The sequence below is a fragment of the Podarcis liolepis genome, assembly GCF_965112155.1.
Source record: "Podarcis liolepis genome assembly, chromosome: 15".
Classification (NCBI taxonomy): domain Eukaryota; kingdom Metazoa; phylum Chordata; class Lepidosauria; order Squamata; family Lacertidae; genus Podarcis; species Podarcis liolepis.
The window spans coordinates 18,770,318-18,789,968 of NC_139566.1; the positions used below are offsets into that span (position 1 = coordinate 18,770,318).

General features: G+C 48.3%; 1 protein-coding gene across 9 annotated transcripts in view; it reads right to left on the bottom strand.

Moving 5' to 3' along the window:
* Positions 1–2,371: 2,371 nt before the first annotated feature.
* The window catches only part of MEF2D (myocyte enhancer factor 2D), a 147,126-nt gene continuing 129,846 nt past the window's right edge, over positions 2,372–19,651 (bottom strand). For all 9 annotated transcript variants that reach the window (XM_083478316.1, XM_083478319.1, XM_083478320.1 and 6 more), the window contains 3 exons: positions 15,484–15,613; positions 10,221–10,446; positions 2,372–7,074 (listed from right to left, as the gene is read on the bottom strand). In XM_083478316.1, the coding sequence (XP_083334442.1) occupies positions 6,747–7,074; positions 10,221–10,446; positions 15,484–15,613 (684 nt within the window). In that variant the 3' untranslated portion in view covers positions 2,372–6,746. The remainder of the gene's footprint in view (positions 7,075–10,220; positions 10,447–15,483; positions 15,614–19,651) is intronic.

The following is a 19,651-nucleotide window of genomic DNA, read 5'->3' on the forward strand; positions in this document are numbered from 1 at the left end:
ACTTTGCATTAACCCCTGGTTTCAGTGCTTTTTTTCTGGGAGTATGCAGGGGTACGCATACCCCTAAACACTTTGTGAATCTAAGTTCAGCCCCATTGAGGGGCAGCATTTCAATATGAGTAGGAAAATGAGAGTACCCCTAAACATTTTTTTTAGAAAAAAAGCACTGCCTGTTTTGATAGTAAAACTGAATTACTGTGTCATGAAATGATGCAAAACTGAATTACGGTGTCGCGAAATGATGCATGTCTAAAAAGCGTGTCCCCAACATGAAAAGTTTGGAAAGCTCTGAGCTAGAGTGTCAGACTGGCACCTGGGAGACCAGGGCTCAAATGCCCACTTGGCCATGAAGCTCCCTGGGTGAGCTTGTGCCAGTCACTGCCTTTCAGTGTAAGTTCAACCTCAAAGGGTTGTTGTTGGGATTAAATTAGGAGAAAAGAACCATGTATGCCACTTTGCACTCCTTGCAGAAAAAGGAAGGAGATAAATGCAATACATAAAAGTAAAAAAGTGACAGAAAAATTCAGGGATGTCCAATCTCTGTTTCCCACCAAACCTTCTTTGGAAACAAACGATGGAGTGACAGCTCACACAAAGGCTACCTAAAGAGGATGCTGGTTTCTCCCAGTCCATCAACCAATAGCCCTCTTAATTCATGAAAGGGCTGTAAATTGAGGCTGTCCTGTGTTTTTAGGGTTCTTTGGCAGTTGCAAAAAGGATATTATTTTAGTAGCATAAAGGAGCATATGCAAGACTTCACCAGTATTGCCTTCCCAAGCAGAAAGAGTCTCCAGGGATGGTTCAGTGTGGAACATGGCACTATGAATGGATCCCTTCAACCACCTAGGACTCCAACTCCCATTAGCCAGGAATGCCATTCTGGAGCACAGCTATCAGCCCCAGACAGCATAAGCCTTGTGGGCTAAGATGGCTCAGTTGGTAGCGCATGAGACCCTTAATCTCAGGGATGTGAATCTGAGCCCCACATTGGGGAAAAGATTCCTGCATTGCAAGGGGTTGGACTAGATGTGGCCCAGTGGTGTGACCTTGGTTCAAATCCGCACTCAGCCATTTGGCTCACAGGGAGACCTTGGGTTGCTCACGCTCGCTTTCAGCCCAGGCTACCTTGCTAGGTTGTTGTTGTGGAGATAAAAAGGGGACCCACAGACTGATAAAACATAGTTAATGATACTAAACCTCTCATGAATAGTGTTCAGTATGGGTAATTGTTTTTAGATCTGTTTCAAAACAGTGGGTTATCACCAACAGTTCTACTCCAAATAAGTGTGTTGAAATTTATGGGCCATCAATTGATAGGTTTACTCCTAGTATGGCAAATGTTGGCTATAACTTGGCACATTTAACATAGAAGCGAACGTGCTGCCAGTATCAAGAGCTGTGAAATCAGAGACATCACTTCACCATGTCTGGAGGAACCCAGAGGCCTTTTGCAGCTGCCATCATCCCAACTCCTAGCATGGTGTTGAAGCCTGGTGTTCTTACACTAGAGAAGGAAAAGGGCTTTGGAAGGGGCTGCCCACTTGCGTCTCAGCCCCAAATCTCAATGGAAGAGGGGCAGAGGGATGCTGAAATGAGAAGGGGGCTGGATTTCACACAATCCCTCATCAAGGAGCTTCACGTGGTAACCAGCCCAGTGTCTGTAGCAAATGTGTTATGTAGGGGCGTTTTTAAAGCTATACCTCTAGGGCAGGAGTAGGGCATCTCAGGCCTGGGGGGCCAATTCTCTCAAGGCCACACACTGGCCCTGCATCCCTGAACTGTGATTGCACTTCTTGCATGATGGGTGAATAGAGAGACAGTGGTGTAGAAACCTGTGGCTTTTGTGAAGCTGGAATGCACAAGGGTGAGCGTCGCATCTGTTGCTCCGCCCACTTTTGCTTCTGGCCCCACCCACTCCTGGCATGCGGCCCCTGACAGGTTGCCTTTGAAGGAATATGGCCCTGAACCCTGAAGAAAGGTCCCCCAGCCTCTCTCTAGAGGGTGCTGCAGCTACCTTTTCAAGTTTTCATTCACTTCTAGGGCTATTAATATACACGTTTTGTTTTTTACACAGAACTGTAAGGCCCCACCATAATTTCAGGGCAGTGTTTAGGGGCCTATGGACAACATCACCTATATTTAAACCCCAATATTTGAATGTTTGAGGAACCATAGAGATTCTTTTTTTTTTAAAGGAAAAGAGCAGAAACAGACTTTGGTTAAGTAACCACGCTTTTAGAAAGTAATATATCATTTTTTAAACATATCAGTGCATACTTCTTATATGAAAATATACACTATTGTATTTCATTCTCAAAGAAAAAAAAGGAAACATTTAAAAACCAAAAGCGAACCAGCCAAACACAATATATTAGCCATTTTTGTTGTTTAAATTTTTTTGTGTGTTTTTCAAAACGCTACACTTTGTTCAGGTTACACTTTTTTGTCTTTTTTTGTCTTTTTTCTTGTAAATGTTTTCTCTTCATGCATTGTACACTTTTTTGTAGCCTTTGAGAATAAATAAGCTCCATTTCCCCCCCACATCTCTAAAAACTGCAGCATTTTCAACTAAAGTCATATTTAAATCGTGCAATTTTGTGTTTCTTTGCAACACCCCTTTTTAAAAATGGAAAATATATATAATATATATATATTTATATTTATATATAGATAACTTTTTAAAACTAAAACCCTATACAAACGCCAAAAAAAATTATTATTTTTTTCCAAATTAAAAAAAAAATATACACAATGTAACTGTCAACAGTACGGATGAACACAAGAAATAAAATTAAAAGATCTTGAGAAATATATTTATAGAAATACAAACAAGGGTGTTGATTTCAGATTGTCATTCTTCTGCTCGTCTTTCAAAAATGAGAAGGTGGAGGAGGAGGACGGGTAGAATTACACAGTCCCAGGTGTGAAACAATGAATTAACCCAGATGGATGGAAACACCACAAAGGCCTTCTTTCCAAAAAGCCAAGAGTGCAAATGCCAGTTCCCTCTGCAGTGCCCTCCCACAAATGGTAAGAGTTGCCATATTGCAAGCCTGATCCGCCTTAATAAAGTTGAGTTGTTTCTACCCCAGATCCCCAATGAACCCACTGCTGACGTTTGGCCAGCTGGCTCTTGGTCCTTCCTTCCTCTGTACGTTGCTGCCCCACAAGCCATGGGTCCATTTCTCTCTCTCTCTCTTTCTCTTGCTCAAACACCCCCCCCCCTCCATTCCAAACCAGGGCTCCCAAGTTGTGAGCCACACGCGGGGTGTCAGAGAGCATAACAGCCCCTCAAAAAGAAAGTATGAAAACACCCATGTTTCTCCACCCAAAGTTACATCAACTTTGGTGTTCAGGTAGGCTTATTTAGCCGATGGGGGTGGTTTTCTCGTGAAATGTCCGCGATTCCTGCCGTAAGTCTCCTGACAAGAGGAGGAAAAAACATTTATTTGCAGGCTAGCTGGGGGAATATGCAAAGCTGTGCAGGAAGAGGGTGGGTGGCCAAGGGAAGTCAACGTGGAAGATTCGCAGAGGATTTGTGGATGCACAAAAGACAAAACCAGCGGCAGCGGCTTGCAACGTCCCACTGCAACGGTAGTAGGGCAGGGTGGGGGCATATTTGCAACGACTGGATGCACACACACTCTGAGCTACGCCAGGAGAGCGGCAGAGTAGTCTTGTTCTCTCCATGCACCAAGCCACCCCCTTTCTGCCTGCCCAGAGTTGCATGCCTCTCTGCCTCTCTCCCCAACCACTATGAAAGCTGCTCGGGATCAACAGCTGCCCTCCCCACAGGAGGGGCAGAACCAGAACGATCCCATGCCAAAGGACACCCTGCGTGCTGAGACAGCCAAGGAAGCAAGCCTGCAGGTCGTGCGGGGCTTGGAAGCCCACAAACTCTGGACAAGAATGAACGTAAACAAAGCCTAATCCCCTACCCGCCCAAATATTAAAAGAAACGACACACTGAGCCCTGATACCCCCCTGCCCCACTTGGCAGCTCTCAAGCGGAGGAATGCGCCCCACCATTCCCCTCCAGGAGCTCCCAGACAGCCCTTCGATACAAGATTCCTGAGCTAACAACATGACTGCCCTCCTTTCGTAGTTCAATTCCCCGTGGAGGGACACAGGGTTTTTCCGTGGGAAAGGGAAGAGGCAAATCACCCTGCCCACAGGCTTTTTGCTGATGCCGAATCATCTGAGCCACCTGCCCTGGACTCTCAAGGCTCTATTTGATGAGGGATGCCTATCTTGTCCTGGAGCCAGGAGCCAAGACAGGGACTAGCAAAGTGAGTTTGCAAAAGCTGGAATGCTCTGGGACATGTATAGTTAACATGGTGCCCTCTAGATGTTGCATACTACGGTTCCCATCACTATTGGCTGTGGGGACTGGGGTCAATGGGAGTTGTAGTCCAAAGCATCCAGAAGGCAGCAGGTTGACTACCCCTCCTCCTTGTAAGAGGACAACCATGCGATCCTAGATGTCCAGAGAGTCCATTAAGATTTGCACCCAGGATTGCTGCTGGAAAGATGGGCATGGACTGTTCTGTGCAGCTACTCAGACCAAAGAGAAAGGGGGAAGCCTACAAGTGTTTGATTCCCTTATGAATTAATTGAAGTGGGGCCCTTTGATGTGCTTCCTAATCAACACAGCCAGGGATATCTTCTTGAGAGCCTTTTCACCCAGCAGGTTCTTTTTTTAAAAAATAAACCCATAAAAATCGGGGCTACCCCATTCACAACCACGTTTACTCAGATGTGAACCCTGTTGAATTCAGTGAGACTTGTTCCCAGGTAAGTGAGGTGAGGATTGCAGCCTTAGTCAGGCAATTGGTTAAGTTAACCCATTCAAAAACATTTTAAGTGACTTTATAAAAACCTTGCCCCCTCCATTGCCTGGGCACAGATTATTTAAATAAATACATATTAAACAAAAGCAAAAAAAACTGCCCATGGTCCTTCTCAGAGGCTGCATACTCAGTCCAAGTGAGTTTTGTTTTTTTCCTTTCCTCCAAAATGATTGTTTTCTCTCCTACTTCAGTTTATGCATATTTACTTGATGGCTGGATCAGCCAAAACCTGTTCCAGTAATTGCCTAAGATTTCAGCCTAGTAAAAAGGGGGAAGGATGCACTGAGGGTACGTAGGTATTGGGGGGGGAGGCAAGCACCCTGATGGGAACTGTGGTTGCGAGTGAACATGGGATGGCAAGTGTGAAGAGCTCCCCCTGAAGCAGAGCTCCTTTTGATGCAGGGCAGCGGATGGCCCATGCCTGGCATCACCACCCTCTAGATTGCAAGGTGCCCCATTTTTAACCTGACCCTCAAGGGGACTTCTCAGAGTGTGCTGCCTTGCAGAGAAGGCAGCACACACCATGGGCACACCCTGAAGCAATAATGGAAAGTCGTGACCACATCAACTCAGGGAAAGCTTTCTAGAATGGAAGGACCACCTTCCTTGACTGTTCCCCATCTGTGGATGTTCACGCACCCCAGCTCAGTGGCTGCCCCGGTTTACCCACTTCCACTGTTCCTTTGTCCCTGCCAGAGGGACAATTCCCAGCTGCCAACCTTGGGGCGCCACACAAGAGAAAAGGAGCCCAGCATGACTGGGAGCGTTAAGCCATCATGTCGGATGCATCCATCAATGCAAGGGCAGTGACATCAACGCAAACGAGCGAAGAACCCTACTGACGTCTGGGTAGCCGCAAAGAGGTCCAATCCTGTGGGCGGGTGGTATCCCAGGGGGCCAAACAGACTGGAGAAGGAGAGTTCATGCCCCTTTTCCTCGGAGCTGTCCCTTTTTGGAGCGCTATGGACAAAGTGTGCCTCTTGTTCTCCCTCCAGAAAAAAACCCTGCATCCCAGATTATCAAAAGTTTGGGAAACACTGGATTAGAGATTCAGCTCTCTTAAAGCTATTGCATTTCTCCAGCCTTCGTTTACCTGGATAAACTAATTTCTTTTTTTAAAAAACAACAACGAAAAACAAAGCAAAACGAAACACACAACCATGTCTCCGTACAAGACACCGTCAGGCGAGATTCGAAGCAGGTGTCTCCAATCTCCCCCATCCTTCTGCCAAGTTGTGCCAAACTAGAAACTGCCCCCCACCTTAAAGCTAATGTTCCTTGAGCTGCCTATTGCCCCTGCCACCCAAAGCCTGCAAACAGACACGCTTCCTCCTAGCTCTTTGTAACGACTCTGACTTTCCAAAGGCACTCTTCTCTCTCTCGTCTCTACGTTAGGACCAGCCATAGACAAATAAATGGCAGTCTGCCAAGCCTCGCCCCATCTGCCACCCAAGATACCCCACCTTTCCCACCCCTCCCACCCTAGACGTTTCCGTTCACCAGCCTCGGCCTAGCCCAGGGCTGGCATTCGCACGAGGGGCTGTGTCAGGTGGGACCCAGGGCCGGGAGAGAATTTGGTGACCAGTGAGGGGGTTTATATAGTCAGACTTCTGAGTGGCTCTCAAAACGGTCCTCAAGAGCCTTTTTTTTTTTTTAATGTACTGCATAATGTCGCTAGAACGGACGCCTACAAAATCCTAAAGCTATTTCTCAGGCAGTTTATAATAAGCCCCCCTCCCACCCACCCGGCCCACCCTGTGCCTCCCCCCTCCCACACCTCCCCTCCTCGTCCCACCCCCACCTCCCCAACCACTGCCTCCCCCGCCCCCCCAGACACACACGCAGGAGAGCGGAAACCAGCTCTGACGGAGGGCGCTGGGCCACCGGGGGAGGCAGTTATGTCACCCAAGCGTCCAACCGCATGCGCTTCACGGACGGGTTCTCCCCCTCGGCCTCGGAGGTGGGTCTCAGGAGGCCGAGAGAGGAGCCAAAGTCGGCCCGGGACTGATCTTCCCGCTCGTTGCCCTCGTAGGAGCTGGCGTTGCTGCTGAGGCTGTCGACGGGGGAACGTCCCGTAGGCTCATGCCGGGCCTGGTGAGGGAAGGAGGAGAGCGGGGTGGCCGTGTTGCGTTCCCGGTTGGGTGAGACAGGCTCCGACTTGATACTGATGTTGGGGTTGGTGTTGACGGTCAAGGTGCTGGCGTGGGACAGGTGGGTTCCTTGTCTGCAAGGGGGGGGGGGGAGAGAGGCACACAGGGGCTCATTTATTTATCCAGCATATGTTTCGGAAACGGGACTGTCCACCTGTTCTCTGTTGGCAGCTCCCAACAAAAAATAGTAAAAGCACAATACAACATCATACACACACATAAAAAGTTGAAGGTTCCTGAGACGGAGGAGGTAGTTTTCATCTATGGGCGCCATTTTGAATCAAGATGGCGGAACGAACCATTCCAAACTTCACTGATTTGGAAATAAGAGACCTGGGAGGCCAGGACCTGAGATTTCCTAGTTTGATTTCACACCTTTTCCTGCATGCCCAAGGCTGGGACCACCTATAGGGGGAGTGTGGGCCTTTGGGGTTGATTTGCAAGGGGCAGCTTCAAAAAAGAAAAGATAGGGTGGGAAACCCACAGCGAGCAGTTTTACAGAGAAGTGCATTTAAAAAGGAGAGAGTGAAGGGAAAAAAGAGCAACTGAGTGAGAACTGCAAGCCTGAGGACTGAAAGAGCTAGAGGCTGACTGAGAAATTATTTGGGGGAGGGGCACACAGCAGCAGAAGAAAAGCACATGAAAAAACATATTTTCTTCTTTTGGACTTCTTTTAGAATTCCGCTGGCCCTGCCTACTACCAGGTGTGGTGAACACTAACATGTAACGCTATGCTTTGGTTTAGTGTTACACGCAGGTCCTGCTATCCAAATTCTTGTTATACAAAAACTGACTTATCCAAACACGAGGAATTAGTACCCACACCTCGCTATACACACCGCAGACTCAGACAGCCAAACAGCTGGACCTGCATGTAGGACTGTAAACAAATAAGCAGCCTTAAACAACCCGTATTTTTTGTGGTTTGTGGCAGTCATTTTGCCAGAAACCATGGTAGAAGGGAGGGAGGGAGGGGAAGAGGAAGGAGGAGAGAACATTTTTTCCTATTCCTTATTCACCCTTTTGCAAGGTTTTGGAGGGTTTCCCCAAGTTTTTTCATTATTCTGGGGGTTGAAATTCTGTGGTCGGGAACGCATTAGAAATCTCTCTATAGGAATCAATCGAAATTGTCGTTATGCAAATGCTTGCTTAACAAACAATTTCCTGAGACTGCATTGTGTTTGGATAGTAAGACCTGCAAGTGAGACCAGAGATGTCCACATCAATTTCCTGGAGCCAACAAGGGATTCTCAATGTCTTAGCGTATATACTTTTTAATTTGGCATTCTTATGATCTCTTCAGCTGCAGGTTATTTTATATGTTTGGTGTAGTCTCTCTATAAATTTGCAAGGAGAAACAAATGCAAAGCAGGTGATCTAGCACTGAGCTGTGGCCTTGAAAATGTCAGCATTCAGAGAGTTGCCTTCAACTGCATCGGGCCCTGGGTCCATCTAGCTCTGGATTCTTGGGGCTCTCCAAGGGGTCCTTTGTCTAGAACTGAGGTCCCTTTTGTTGGGAGATACCAGCCAGGGAACCTGGGACCTTCTGCTGGCAGAGACTGTCCTCTGCTGCTGAGCTCTGGGCTTTGCAAATGAGCTGCAGAGCTCCTGGGGCAAAAGAGGCGCCTCTTCCATTAGATTCAGCCAACACAGAGTCATTTGGTTGGCCTTGCTTATGTAACCAACCACCCCTTGGCCTCTCGCAGGTCGGAAGTTGAGACAGTGACTGGTTGGGTTGTATGCTCCAGTGACAGATTCATGTCAGTTCCCCCAAGCCGCCCGTCAAGAAATTTCTGCCAGTAGCACAACATGTGACTGAGGAGAGATCATGGCTGAAGGATGCTCTGGGACAGAAAGCAGAGCTCAGCACTGACATTTTTTGGTAACTGTAGGCCAGGATGTAGTTTCTACCCTGCCCCACAAAAAAGCCTAGTTCTTGAAGCAAGCAATTGCAAAATCTGTGTTCCAATTAGATCACGTAGCTTTGGATCACAGTCTTGCAAGTGGCAGGAATGTTCTGACCCACATTCCACCTCATGATAGTATTGCTTGGGCTCAGCCACCCTCTACACATGCACACACCATCCAGTTTGCTGACATGGCACACACCAATCTTGTTTGACTCAAACACTGCACACTGGGGAGAAATTCAGAGGTTTTATGGTAAGTGGGGAGCTTTGAGGGCAGAGCTTGCACTCAAAAAGCAAGACAGAATTCTACATTCTGAATTCTGCTGACCTGCCTGAATTGTCCATGAGAAGAGAAGACTCCCTGGAAAAGACCCTGTTGTTGGGAAAGATTGAGGGCACAAGGAGAAGGGGACGACAGAGAACGAGATGGTTGGACAGTGTTCTCAAAGCCACAAACATGAGTCTGACCAAACTGCAGGAGGCAGTGGAAGACAGGAGTGCCTGGCGTTCTCTGGCCCATGGGGTCACGAAGAGTCGGACACGACTAAACGACTAAACAACAACAAGCCTGAATTGTGGCAATTTGCCTCTATTTGTGCATCACTTATGCTAGAATGGCAAAATGTGTTGTAAGAGGGCTGAAGCTTTGCCCCAACTTTATCTGCTATGTCCCTCTTCAGGCATACTCCATATGTTTTGGATCACAAATCCCATCAGCCCCAGCCAGTATGGCCGGATGATGCTGTGGCTGAGGGGAACTGTAGTCCAAAACACAGAGGGCACCAGGTTGGGGATGTCCTGTTAAAAAGTTATCTGTTTCCACGTGATGTTTGCAATTCACTGGAATAATTTAGCATCCTTCCTCCTCCTGTGACTTTCCTTACCTGTTTCCTCACATCTCTCAGGACAAGATGCTATCGATTCTATGCCCAGCAGTGGAAAGGCAGGGAGGAGATGAGATGGCAGCAAAAGCATGCATGAAGAAAGCAAGGTCTCAAAGGAAAATCTCAAAGGGGCAGAGAGGATGGTTTATCTCAGGGATGGGGAACCTCAGGCCTAGGGGTCAATGCAGCCTTCCTGGTCTTGTCTCTCCAACCCTTTAGACTCTCCAAGGGAGAGAAAGAAAGACATTTGAGTCCTCTGCACCTGTATGTTTGGTGAGGGTGTGTGCTGAATGTGCGTGTATGGTGATTGTGCGTAGCCTATATGCACACTCTGTTATCTGTTTGCACACATGTAGCGTATACACATTGGCCATGCCACTATTCTGCCCTATTTTGCAATGGGGTGGATTACTGCAATGCACTTACATTAAGTTACTTAGTGATACAGGAACCAGATGCTGTTGCTGCTGCTGCTGCTGTTGCTGCTGCTGCTGTTGTTGCTGCTGTTGCTGCTGCTGCTGTTGTTGCTGCTGTTGCTGCTGCTGCTGTTGCTGCTGCTGCTGTTGCCAAGCAGAAATGTTGCTCAGAGACAGACCAGTGGGTGAACTGAACGACGAGAGGGATGAGAGATCCGCGCTGGTCAACTGGTAGTCTGAAAAGAAAAGGGGGACAAGGTTTCAGCAGCCGAAGACACACCAGTAGGGCCTTTGAAAGCAGTTTCCCCTAGTATGATGTATTCCTATAGAATCGTAGAGTTGGAAGGGACCCAAGGATCATCTAGTCCAGCCCCCTGAAATGCAGGGATCGCAATATTTTCTTGCAGGTTATTTTCATGAATATACACATTTTTGTGCAGCCCTTCCCCACAAGAACACATTTTTGAACACTTTTTCCATTTACAAAACTGCACTGCGAGATTCAGAAGAGTGCAAAGGACAGTGGCATTTCGGTTGGCAAGTTGTTTCAAGAAGGGGAAATTCAGTAGGTTCCCATTAAAATGCCAACAGAGCAAGTCTCTGATCCCTCCAGACCAGCCTCAGACACACCGGCATTTGGAAAAGGGGCCCCTTGGAAGGCAAGGGTGTCCCAAACCCCGCGCCAAAAAACACCCAGACATTGTACTGACAGTGAGCCTGTTAAGTGTACCAGAAGCCCAGTTCATCAGATCTAGCAAATGCAAATACACACACTGCTGAAGGGAAGGCACGAGCAAGGTTTATAAAATTACCTACCACAAGATGGCACCCTATGCACATGCCCATTGCTAACATTAGAATGGAAAAATAGACACACTTTGCTTAAGGTTGAGAGGGGAGGGAGGGGGGCTGCTGAGGACCTGGTCATGTGACCATTTGGATGCAGGATTGCTGCCAAAGAAGCCTGCATATCACAGTTCCCCCCTCCAGCTGTGATGACGAGGGGGGTCATGTGCAGAGGACAACGTATCCATGAACAAGGTAAGAAGCTGCCCTGCTGTTGGTCCAGATCTAGGCTTCCTCAAGTCCAGCGTTTGTCTTCTGTGAGCAGCCAACTGCCCATGGCAGCTTCACAAGCAGAGTATGTGCAGGAATCCATTTTCGGGGAACATTTATGAGTATTAGCAATTGCGTTTCCCAACCTGCTCTAAAAGCAACACAGCTGGATCACGACGGGCTGAAGAGCAGCACACCGTGTGCACTCTATGAGCATTTTGTCACAGTCGCCTGCGACCACAAACAAGCCCAATGAGTCAAAATGTTCCTTGAGGTCTAGTAGTGACATGGCTCCCATCAAACAAAAGGTAGGAAATATTAACTGCAAGATTATGCAGCACAGGAAGTGTATTTTAAATTGCAAATTCGTTCATTGCATTTATATATAACCAGCCACACCTCACTTGGAATATAACAAAGAGTGAGAGTTGGCAGGTTGGTTTGGTTATGAGATGCAGTTGAACCTCTGCCATTAATCAGTTGCTTAAACACAGAGGAAGAATGGATACTTTGTCTACTAAACAGATACGCTTGGAGGATACAGATCTACAGCTACAAACAATACGCAAATAAGAAAGTTCTGTTGGTGGTCGTGTTAAAAGTAGCAGAGTGTGCAGCGGTAGCCTGCAGAGATTTTATAAGAACAAAAAGAGATAAAGAGGGGAGTGCAAGAACAACTGCCCCAACGTGTTGCCCTCCAGGTGTTTTGCACTACAACTCCCATCAGCCCCAGTCATTATGACCAGGCTTCCATCCAGTAGCAGCATCATATGGCTGGGACTGATGAGAGTCGGGCGTCCAAAGCAGCTGTGCCGGCTGGAATTGATGGGAGTGTTCTGGTCCAAAGCGACTAGCAGTTTGACAAAGGCAACTTGGACAACAGGGGAGGGGATAAAGGTAAGAAAGAATGAAGGTGGGGAGTTTAGTTACAGAATTAGGTAGATGCTGGGGAAAAAGCTGGCCGATACAGTGGGTTATTTATTTATTTTAAATAAATTGTGCACTTCATATACACCATGGACTGTGGTTCCTGGCTCATTTCCGGGGCCAATTCAATACACTCATGTAAGTGTTTAAAGCCTTAAATGACTCAGGCCCTAAATATCAGCAAGACCTCCTTCTCTCCAAATCCTCTAGGGTGCTACGGTCAGTGGGTGGGGGGCCTTGGTTGTTCTACTGCCCTTAAGATGTTAAGGGTGGAGATGACCTGGGAGATGGCTGTCTCTGTAGCAGCACCTAAGATCTGGAACTCCCCACCGGGGTGAGCCTGACACCTTCACTTAACAGCTTCCATTGAATGCTGAAGACACCCCTCTTTATGCTGGCCTTTGACACCTGAGAGGTGTTATTTCTAGACTCCACCTTATTTCTGTGGCTGTAAGTAAACTTGGTTTTTTTATGTTGTGTTTTAATATCGTAACCCACCCTGGGACTTTAGGGTGAAGGGCAGGCAATGAATTATCACACTCCTCAGCATCATCACCGCTGGCATGTCTAGGTTGGGCTGGCCAAACCATGGGCAGCCACTGCCAGTCAGTGTAGGCAATATAACAACCAATGGCACAACCCACACAGTTCAGCACAACAGGACTGAAAAGTGTGCTAACTATCTCACATGAAAATCAAGGAGAGTTACCAAGGCTGAACAGGTCAAGGTTGCCGGAGAACACACCATCCTGAATCGCCAAGACAGTAAACAGAAAACTGCAGTGCTCAGGGCTGGGGAAAACAATAAGGTTTGGGCCTGTTTTTCTGCATGATTTATTTTTCACACTAAATGATACCCCCCCCCCCCAGTGTTTTGGGGTGGGAAGAGGCACCAGCGCTTCTTAGACCTGCTGCTGTAATTCCGCTTCATGTTGGTTTCAACACCCAAAGTTTCTTGAAATTAAAAAAGCTTTTTGTGCTTTGAAAAACGGGTCTCCGTCTTCTTTGTGTGAAACTCCCATGACAAGGAGAGGAGGGGAACCCTCTTGGGGTTGCAATCAAACCCCAAGAGACAATGCCTCAAATATTTGAAGAAGGGGAAAATTCACTTGCCTCTCAAGGAGCTGTCAAGCTCCCATCAGGATTCCCTGGAGGCAGTTCTGCTGAGATGCCTTTCTGGGTGTGATGTGAACACAATGCAACTTGAATGTCGGGTGTCCCGTCCCGTCCTGTCTGTCCGTCCATCCCCCCACCCGTCTGCTTGGCTGCACTGTCCCATTCTTGCTTAGGGTGTCTGCAGTTTCTGTCACCCCTCCCCTCCTCAGCTGTCAAAACTGCTTGAGAGCAAAGCGTGAACAGCTGCCAAAGCCTTTGCTGGGAAATTCTGAGGTGACCTGCCTGCCACCCACCCCGCCCGGACAATAGGGTGCAATAGGGTGGATGGGATCTGCGAGATTCTCTTCCACAGCAAGGATCAGCGAGATGGGAGGGAGCACCTTCTGCGCTTGAAAAGGCAACAGAAGCAAAGCAGGAGTTAGTGTGTCGAAGACAGGAAAGGGGGCCATCCGATTTTACTTCTGAATAATCTCAGCTGCCTTCTGTTTTTCAAAATCAGGTTTTTGAAGGTATGCTCATCAGTTGCTGAGCAAACAAGGCCTGCTGATGTCTCAGAAGGCAGAGAGGTGGCTGTGGATGGTTTCTAGTTGCTCTGAGGGTCAGGTTTAGATGCTCTGCATCACACTAGGCATCTTATCCACCTCTGCCTGCCAGCCCATCAGAGGAGAAGGGCCAGCGTGGGCGACGGAGAGAGAGAACAGCCGACTGTCTTAAAGCAAGCACCCTGCATTGCAAACTATAACCAAGGCACACATGCGTTCCTATATGAATGTTATCAGCCATGCAGAGAAAAAGAGAGAAAAGCTTGAAGCAACAACCAGAGAAAATGGCAGTATTCACCAGCATGCTGTTCTCCAGATGTTTGGGATGACAAACACCCAGGCATCCCAGCTGCTTTGGACTACAACTCCCATCAGCCCGAGGCAGCATGGCGGTTCTGGGCTCCTGGCTGAGGCTAATGGGAGTCGTAGTCCGAACCAACTGGAGTGCTCCAAGTTGGTGAAGGCTGCAGTACCATAATAGAAACAGCAGCCACTTTGGAGAAAGTAGCTCTTGGGCTTGGGTGTCAGCTTCTAGGCACCCATTTTGGCTAGCAGGCTATGGCCAATGCTGAGCTTTAGCCCCATAATTATAATGTTTCAAAGGGGCGTCTCTATTTGCAATTTACCAAGCCCCACGGCCCAACTGCTCTCACACACCTCAGGATGATTTGCCGTCACCCCGAGAAAGGCATCGCTTCTTAGCAGACAGGTGTCAGCTCCGTCTGCTAATTAAGATGGGTGTGTTTGACCTCGCACCTCATTCCATTCCTCAGCATCAGAGCTGCTCCTTAAGACCGGCTCCCTCTCATTTTCTGCGTCAGCTTCAGGCTTCTAGTCCTGGTTTCTGAAACCATCCCCTCTAACCCCACAATCATGCAAGAACGCTGCAACATAGGAAGCTGCCCTATTGTACTGAGTCAGCTAATTGGGTCCACCTAGCTCATTACTGTCTGCGCTGACTGGCAGTGGCTCTTCAGAGGTCTCAGGTACGAGTCTCTCTCTCCCAGTCCTGCCCGGAGAGCCCAGGGATTGAACCTGGGACCTTCTGCATGCAAAACACCTGCTCTGCCACTGAGCTATGGTCCAAAATACAACAGGGTTCTCATCCACATAGTTCTCTCCACTGAGCAGTTACTTTTCCTGTCCCACTGCTTTTCACTTGTAAAGAAAATAGGTCAAATTAAACCAGCTTTTGCCAACCTGGTCCCTGGCAGATGATGATGATGATTATTGGACTACAACTCCCATCAGCTTCCGCGAGCACAACTGTGCTCCCATCAATTTGCTGGCTGGGGCTGAAGGGGTTTGTAGTCCAGAACATCTGGGAAGCATCAGGTTGATAAAGGGTTGTATAGATCTATAACTAAGGACCAGAGAGAGGCAGCTAGTGGCTATGGGCTTCCTCTGCTTGGCTGCAGCACCTTCCAGCTTGCTCTGTCTGCCTCGAGGGTGACAGGATCTCCAGATGTTCATCACACAGTCTGGCTTGCACACCGTGAACACAACACACAGCTAGCCCCTCGTCAAGTGGGTTGCCGTCTGCTTTCTGCAGGACTGCTTTGGAAGCAGAAGGGTGTGCAGGAGAGTTCCCTCCCACTGTGTTTCACGTGCGGGCATATGCGGCAGGCTCACCTGTGTTGTACGCTGTCGGCATTGCTGAGAAGGGCAAGCCTTGGGTCAGGAGGCTTGGAGTCGCCACCGAAACAACCGGTGTGGTCAGAGAATGAGTCGCCTGGGAGACCATCAGCCTCTGTGTGTTTTGCTGGGAAAAGGAAGAAGAGGGAAAGAGAGGGAGGGAGAAAGAGAAAGGAGGTCAAAATATACGGAAGGAGGCAATATACGCTTGGAGGCAAAGCAACACAGCCACTTTAAGGAAGTGTTTGAAATGGGTATAACATAGCAGAGGTACAGGCCAGGCCTGTGAAACCCTTTTGCTTTATTCAATCAATTTGAATAAACTGGGTGGTGGAGCTGATGGGGTCTCTCTGGGGGCCACAGAAAAGCTCACTGGGGGTCTTATATGGCCTGAGGGCTGCAGGTTTGCCAGCCCTGCTTTTAATTTTGTTCTTATTTAATTACATTTATATCCCACCTTTCCCCCAAAGAGCTCAGGGAGGAGTACATGGTTCTCTTCCTCCCTGTTTTGTCCTCACGACAACCCTGTGAGGTAGGCTAGGCCGAGAGACCCTGGCCCAAGGTCACCCAGTGAGCTTCATGGCTAAGTGCGAGATTCGAACCCTGATCTCTACCAGGTTCTAGTCCAACACTCTAACCATTACCCCACAGAAGTGACACAGGGACACAGGAAGCTGCCTTATCCTGAGTCAGACCCCCTGTCCCATCTAGCTCAGTATTGTCCACACTGACTGGCAGGGGCAAGTTTCAAGCAAGGGGTCTTCCCCAGCCCTACCTGGAAATGCCGAAATTGAACCTGGGACATTCTGCGTGCAAGGCAGAAACTCTGCCACTGAGCTATGGCCCTTTTACTACTGGGGCTTTCAAGATGAAGGAAGAAGGTGCTGGCAGTGCTTGTGCCACCCTGAAGCACCCCTTGACTCCCAATTACAGAGTCAAGATGACGCTGAAGATAAGCATTAAGCCCCTCAGCTTGGAGGAGCCTGGCAAGGCACCTGCAGCTTACAATAGCCTGGGATGTGATCACTGACCCAATAGGCTTAGGGGTATTTAGAACAAATTCCCTCGTGGTGCAGCTGCGGGGATTTCCCCTGCCCTCTTCTTCGCTCAGAAGGTCGTATCAGGTCCTTCAAGTGGGAGGCAGAGGTGGGGAGGAATGGGGAGACGGCAGGCAGGCTCCTTTAAGATTCATAGCAGAACATATGAAGAGACTGGCTACTATGGCTGACGGAGTCGAAGCATTTCTATCTGGCCCTGCAGCTTACATATCAACAAAAATAAACACAGTCCCTCCCTCTCAGGCTTACAATCTAAGAAGACACCACACAAAAGGGAAAAAAAAGTGATGAGGAGGGAAGAGGAAAACAAGCAAACCCAGGCAACGAAACAGAACCCTGTTCACAAGGTTCTTGTAACAACCAGCTGGGATGGGAATGACCTGCTCACTGTTCAAAAATCAGGCCTTACCAGGATCTGCTGAGAAACAGATGCAACTTTCTTGGAAGTGGCTGTAATATCGCTGGAAATTATCTAGCTGGAATCTGCTGGCCTGATGGCCACTCCTGCCAAAGGCCTACCTAGACCAGCTTCCTCTTTCCTGAGGTGGTCAGATGGATTTGTCCAAGAAGCCCACAAGCCAAAAGTTGCAAGGAACACCACCCTCCCCAAAGGACACTGAAGGGTAGAAGGAGTCCCCACTGGCCCCATCAGGCCTCCACGAGAGCCTTAACCTAGGAACTGCCACGTTTCCTAAGGGATACCCCTGAATGTCAACAAAGGAAGAATCGGAACAAGAGGCAGTTTATCCCACCACCTTGGCCACATCGTGAATAGGAAGTAGGATTAATAACAATATTAGGAACAATAAATATAACAATAATAATCTGGGATAGCTCAGTCGGTAGAGCATGAGACTCTTAATTTCAGGGTTGTGGGTTTGAGCCCTATACTGGGTGAAAGATTCCTGCATTGCAGGGGGTTAGACTAGATGACCCTCGGTTCCCTTCCAACTCTACAGTTCTAATAATAGGAATTCCTACAGGGCCAACTCCTTTCAGCCCCCTGGGGGTTGTTTTGTACTGCATCCCCAATGCTATTCAACATCCACACAAGGCCTCTGGGATCGGTCATTAAGAGATCTGGAGCACAGCATCATGAGTAAGCTGATGACACACAGCTCTATTTCTCTGTAACATCTGAACCAGGAGGTGCTGAGCCAGTCCTGAACCAGTGCCTGAGCTGGATGAAAGCCAATAAACTTGAAATTGAATCTCGGCAAAGCAGAGGCCCTGGGGTGGGAGTGGTGAGTTGCCTGTTCTGGATTGGGTTGCACTCCCTGTAGAAGAACAAGTGTGTAGTCTTGGGGTCCTTCTTGACCCAAGTGGTCACTGAAGTAGTGCCCTGCAGTGCTTTTCACCAGCTTCGGCTGGTGCACCAGTTACAGCCATTCCTGGGCAGGGATAGCTTGGCGGCAGCGTTCCATGGACCAGTAACCTCAGGACTTGATTCCTGCAATGCGCTTTACGTGGGGCTGACCTTGAATTTGGTCCAGAAGATGAAGCTAGGGCAGAACACGGCTGCACAGTTGCTCTCTGGAGCAAAGTATCACCAACATGTGACACGGCTGTAGAAAGAATTGCACTGGCTGCCAGTCTGCTACCAGCCCCTTAGGATTATGGACCTGGGTATCTGAAAAGCTGTCTCTCCTACTGCATCCCACCCTGGGTCATGTAGACCTGCCCCTGGGGTAAGGCATGCTGTGGCTCAAGCCATGGGCTCTCAGCATTGTGGCACCAGTTCTCAGGAATGCTCCCTCTTTAGAAGCAGAGCAAGCACCAGCATAATTTTCGGCATTTGTCGAAAGACCTTTCTCTTTGCCCGTGCCTTCCCAAATTAGTCTATTTTATTTCTGCTGCAGGTTTATTTTTCTGCATTCTTCTAGGTTTTTATGTTTTAATACTGCTACAGTATTAGGATCTGTATTGTTTGTATATGTTTTATTTCTATACATTCTCTACCTCACATGCAACACGCACACATACACTTCATTAAAAGAATAAGAATAAGCTTTATGGACTTGCTCAGTCTGCAGTGCATTTCCCCCCTATAAGTTGCTGAGCTCTAGATTTCAGAGTCCACTTTTGCTTGAAAAACACAAGAAGTCACGCAGTCATGAACACAAGCAGGATGTGATTCAGGTGGGAAAAGAAACCTGGATAGGGGGAAAGAAGAAAGTGGGGGGCAGAGCAGCAGCCAGACAGAGCATGCAGATGAACACAAAGGCAAGGCACTCCCTTTGCCCATGCAATCTGGGGAGTTAAGTATTGATCAGGGGACTGCGCTTCCATCCGAGGCTCACTTATAAGCGAATCCTAATTTTATTGCATTTATATGATGCTTCTTTGGGGTGTTTTCCTTTTTCAACTGTTTGATTGTTATCTCTTTGTTGATAAGATTTTATTATGCCCGCTTGCTTTTACGTGTGATCTTTTGGGGGTACTTTTATCGTTTTATGTAAACTGCTTCAGAAGTTTGCTTGTTTTTATTCAGCAGAATATAAATCCCACTGGACAAGTAAACAAATGGGGTCAGCCAGATCCCCAGGGATATCTGGGTGGCTGTTCGAGGCAGAATGTAAGAGAGAACAAATAAAAGTAGCACATGAAGGTGCCAGCACCACCACAGGGACTCACTTGAGAGCCAAACAGGCAACTTCGCACTGTTCTCTGGGTGCTGCTGTTGTCCAGAGTGAGGAGGGAGATGTGTGGGGAGAGAGGGCCTTCTCTGTTGTGGCACCCCACCTCCCTCAGCAGACTCACCATTCCCCACCAGCAGCCCAGATTAGCTTTTGCCAACCTGGTGAGAACTCCCACAATCTGCAGGGAAATGCATCACATGCAGTGACAACGTTGAACAGGGGTAGGAGGAGGGCTGTTTGAAGGTAGCCCCTCAGCAGCAGAAAAGATGGGGCAGAGTACCCCACACAGAAAAGGCTGTTGTGCAGACAGCTGAAGGAATGAGGCAGAAGAGACCCATATCTAACGCCAGATGGGATGGATAAAGGGGGCCTTGCTTAAGCAGGCCCAGTGACAGCATGTGAGGGGGACACTTTCCATTCTCGCCTGGTTTAGAGTTGCAATTCCACCACTCCAGGACACAGGAGAGG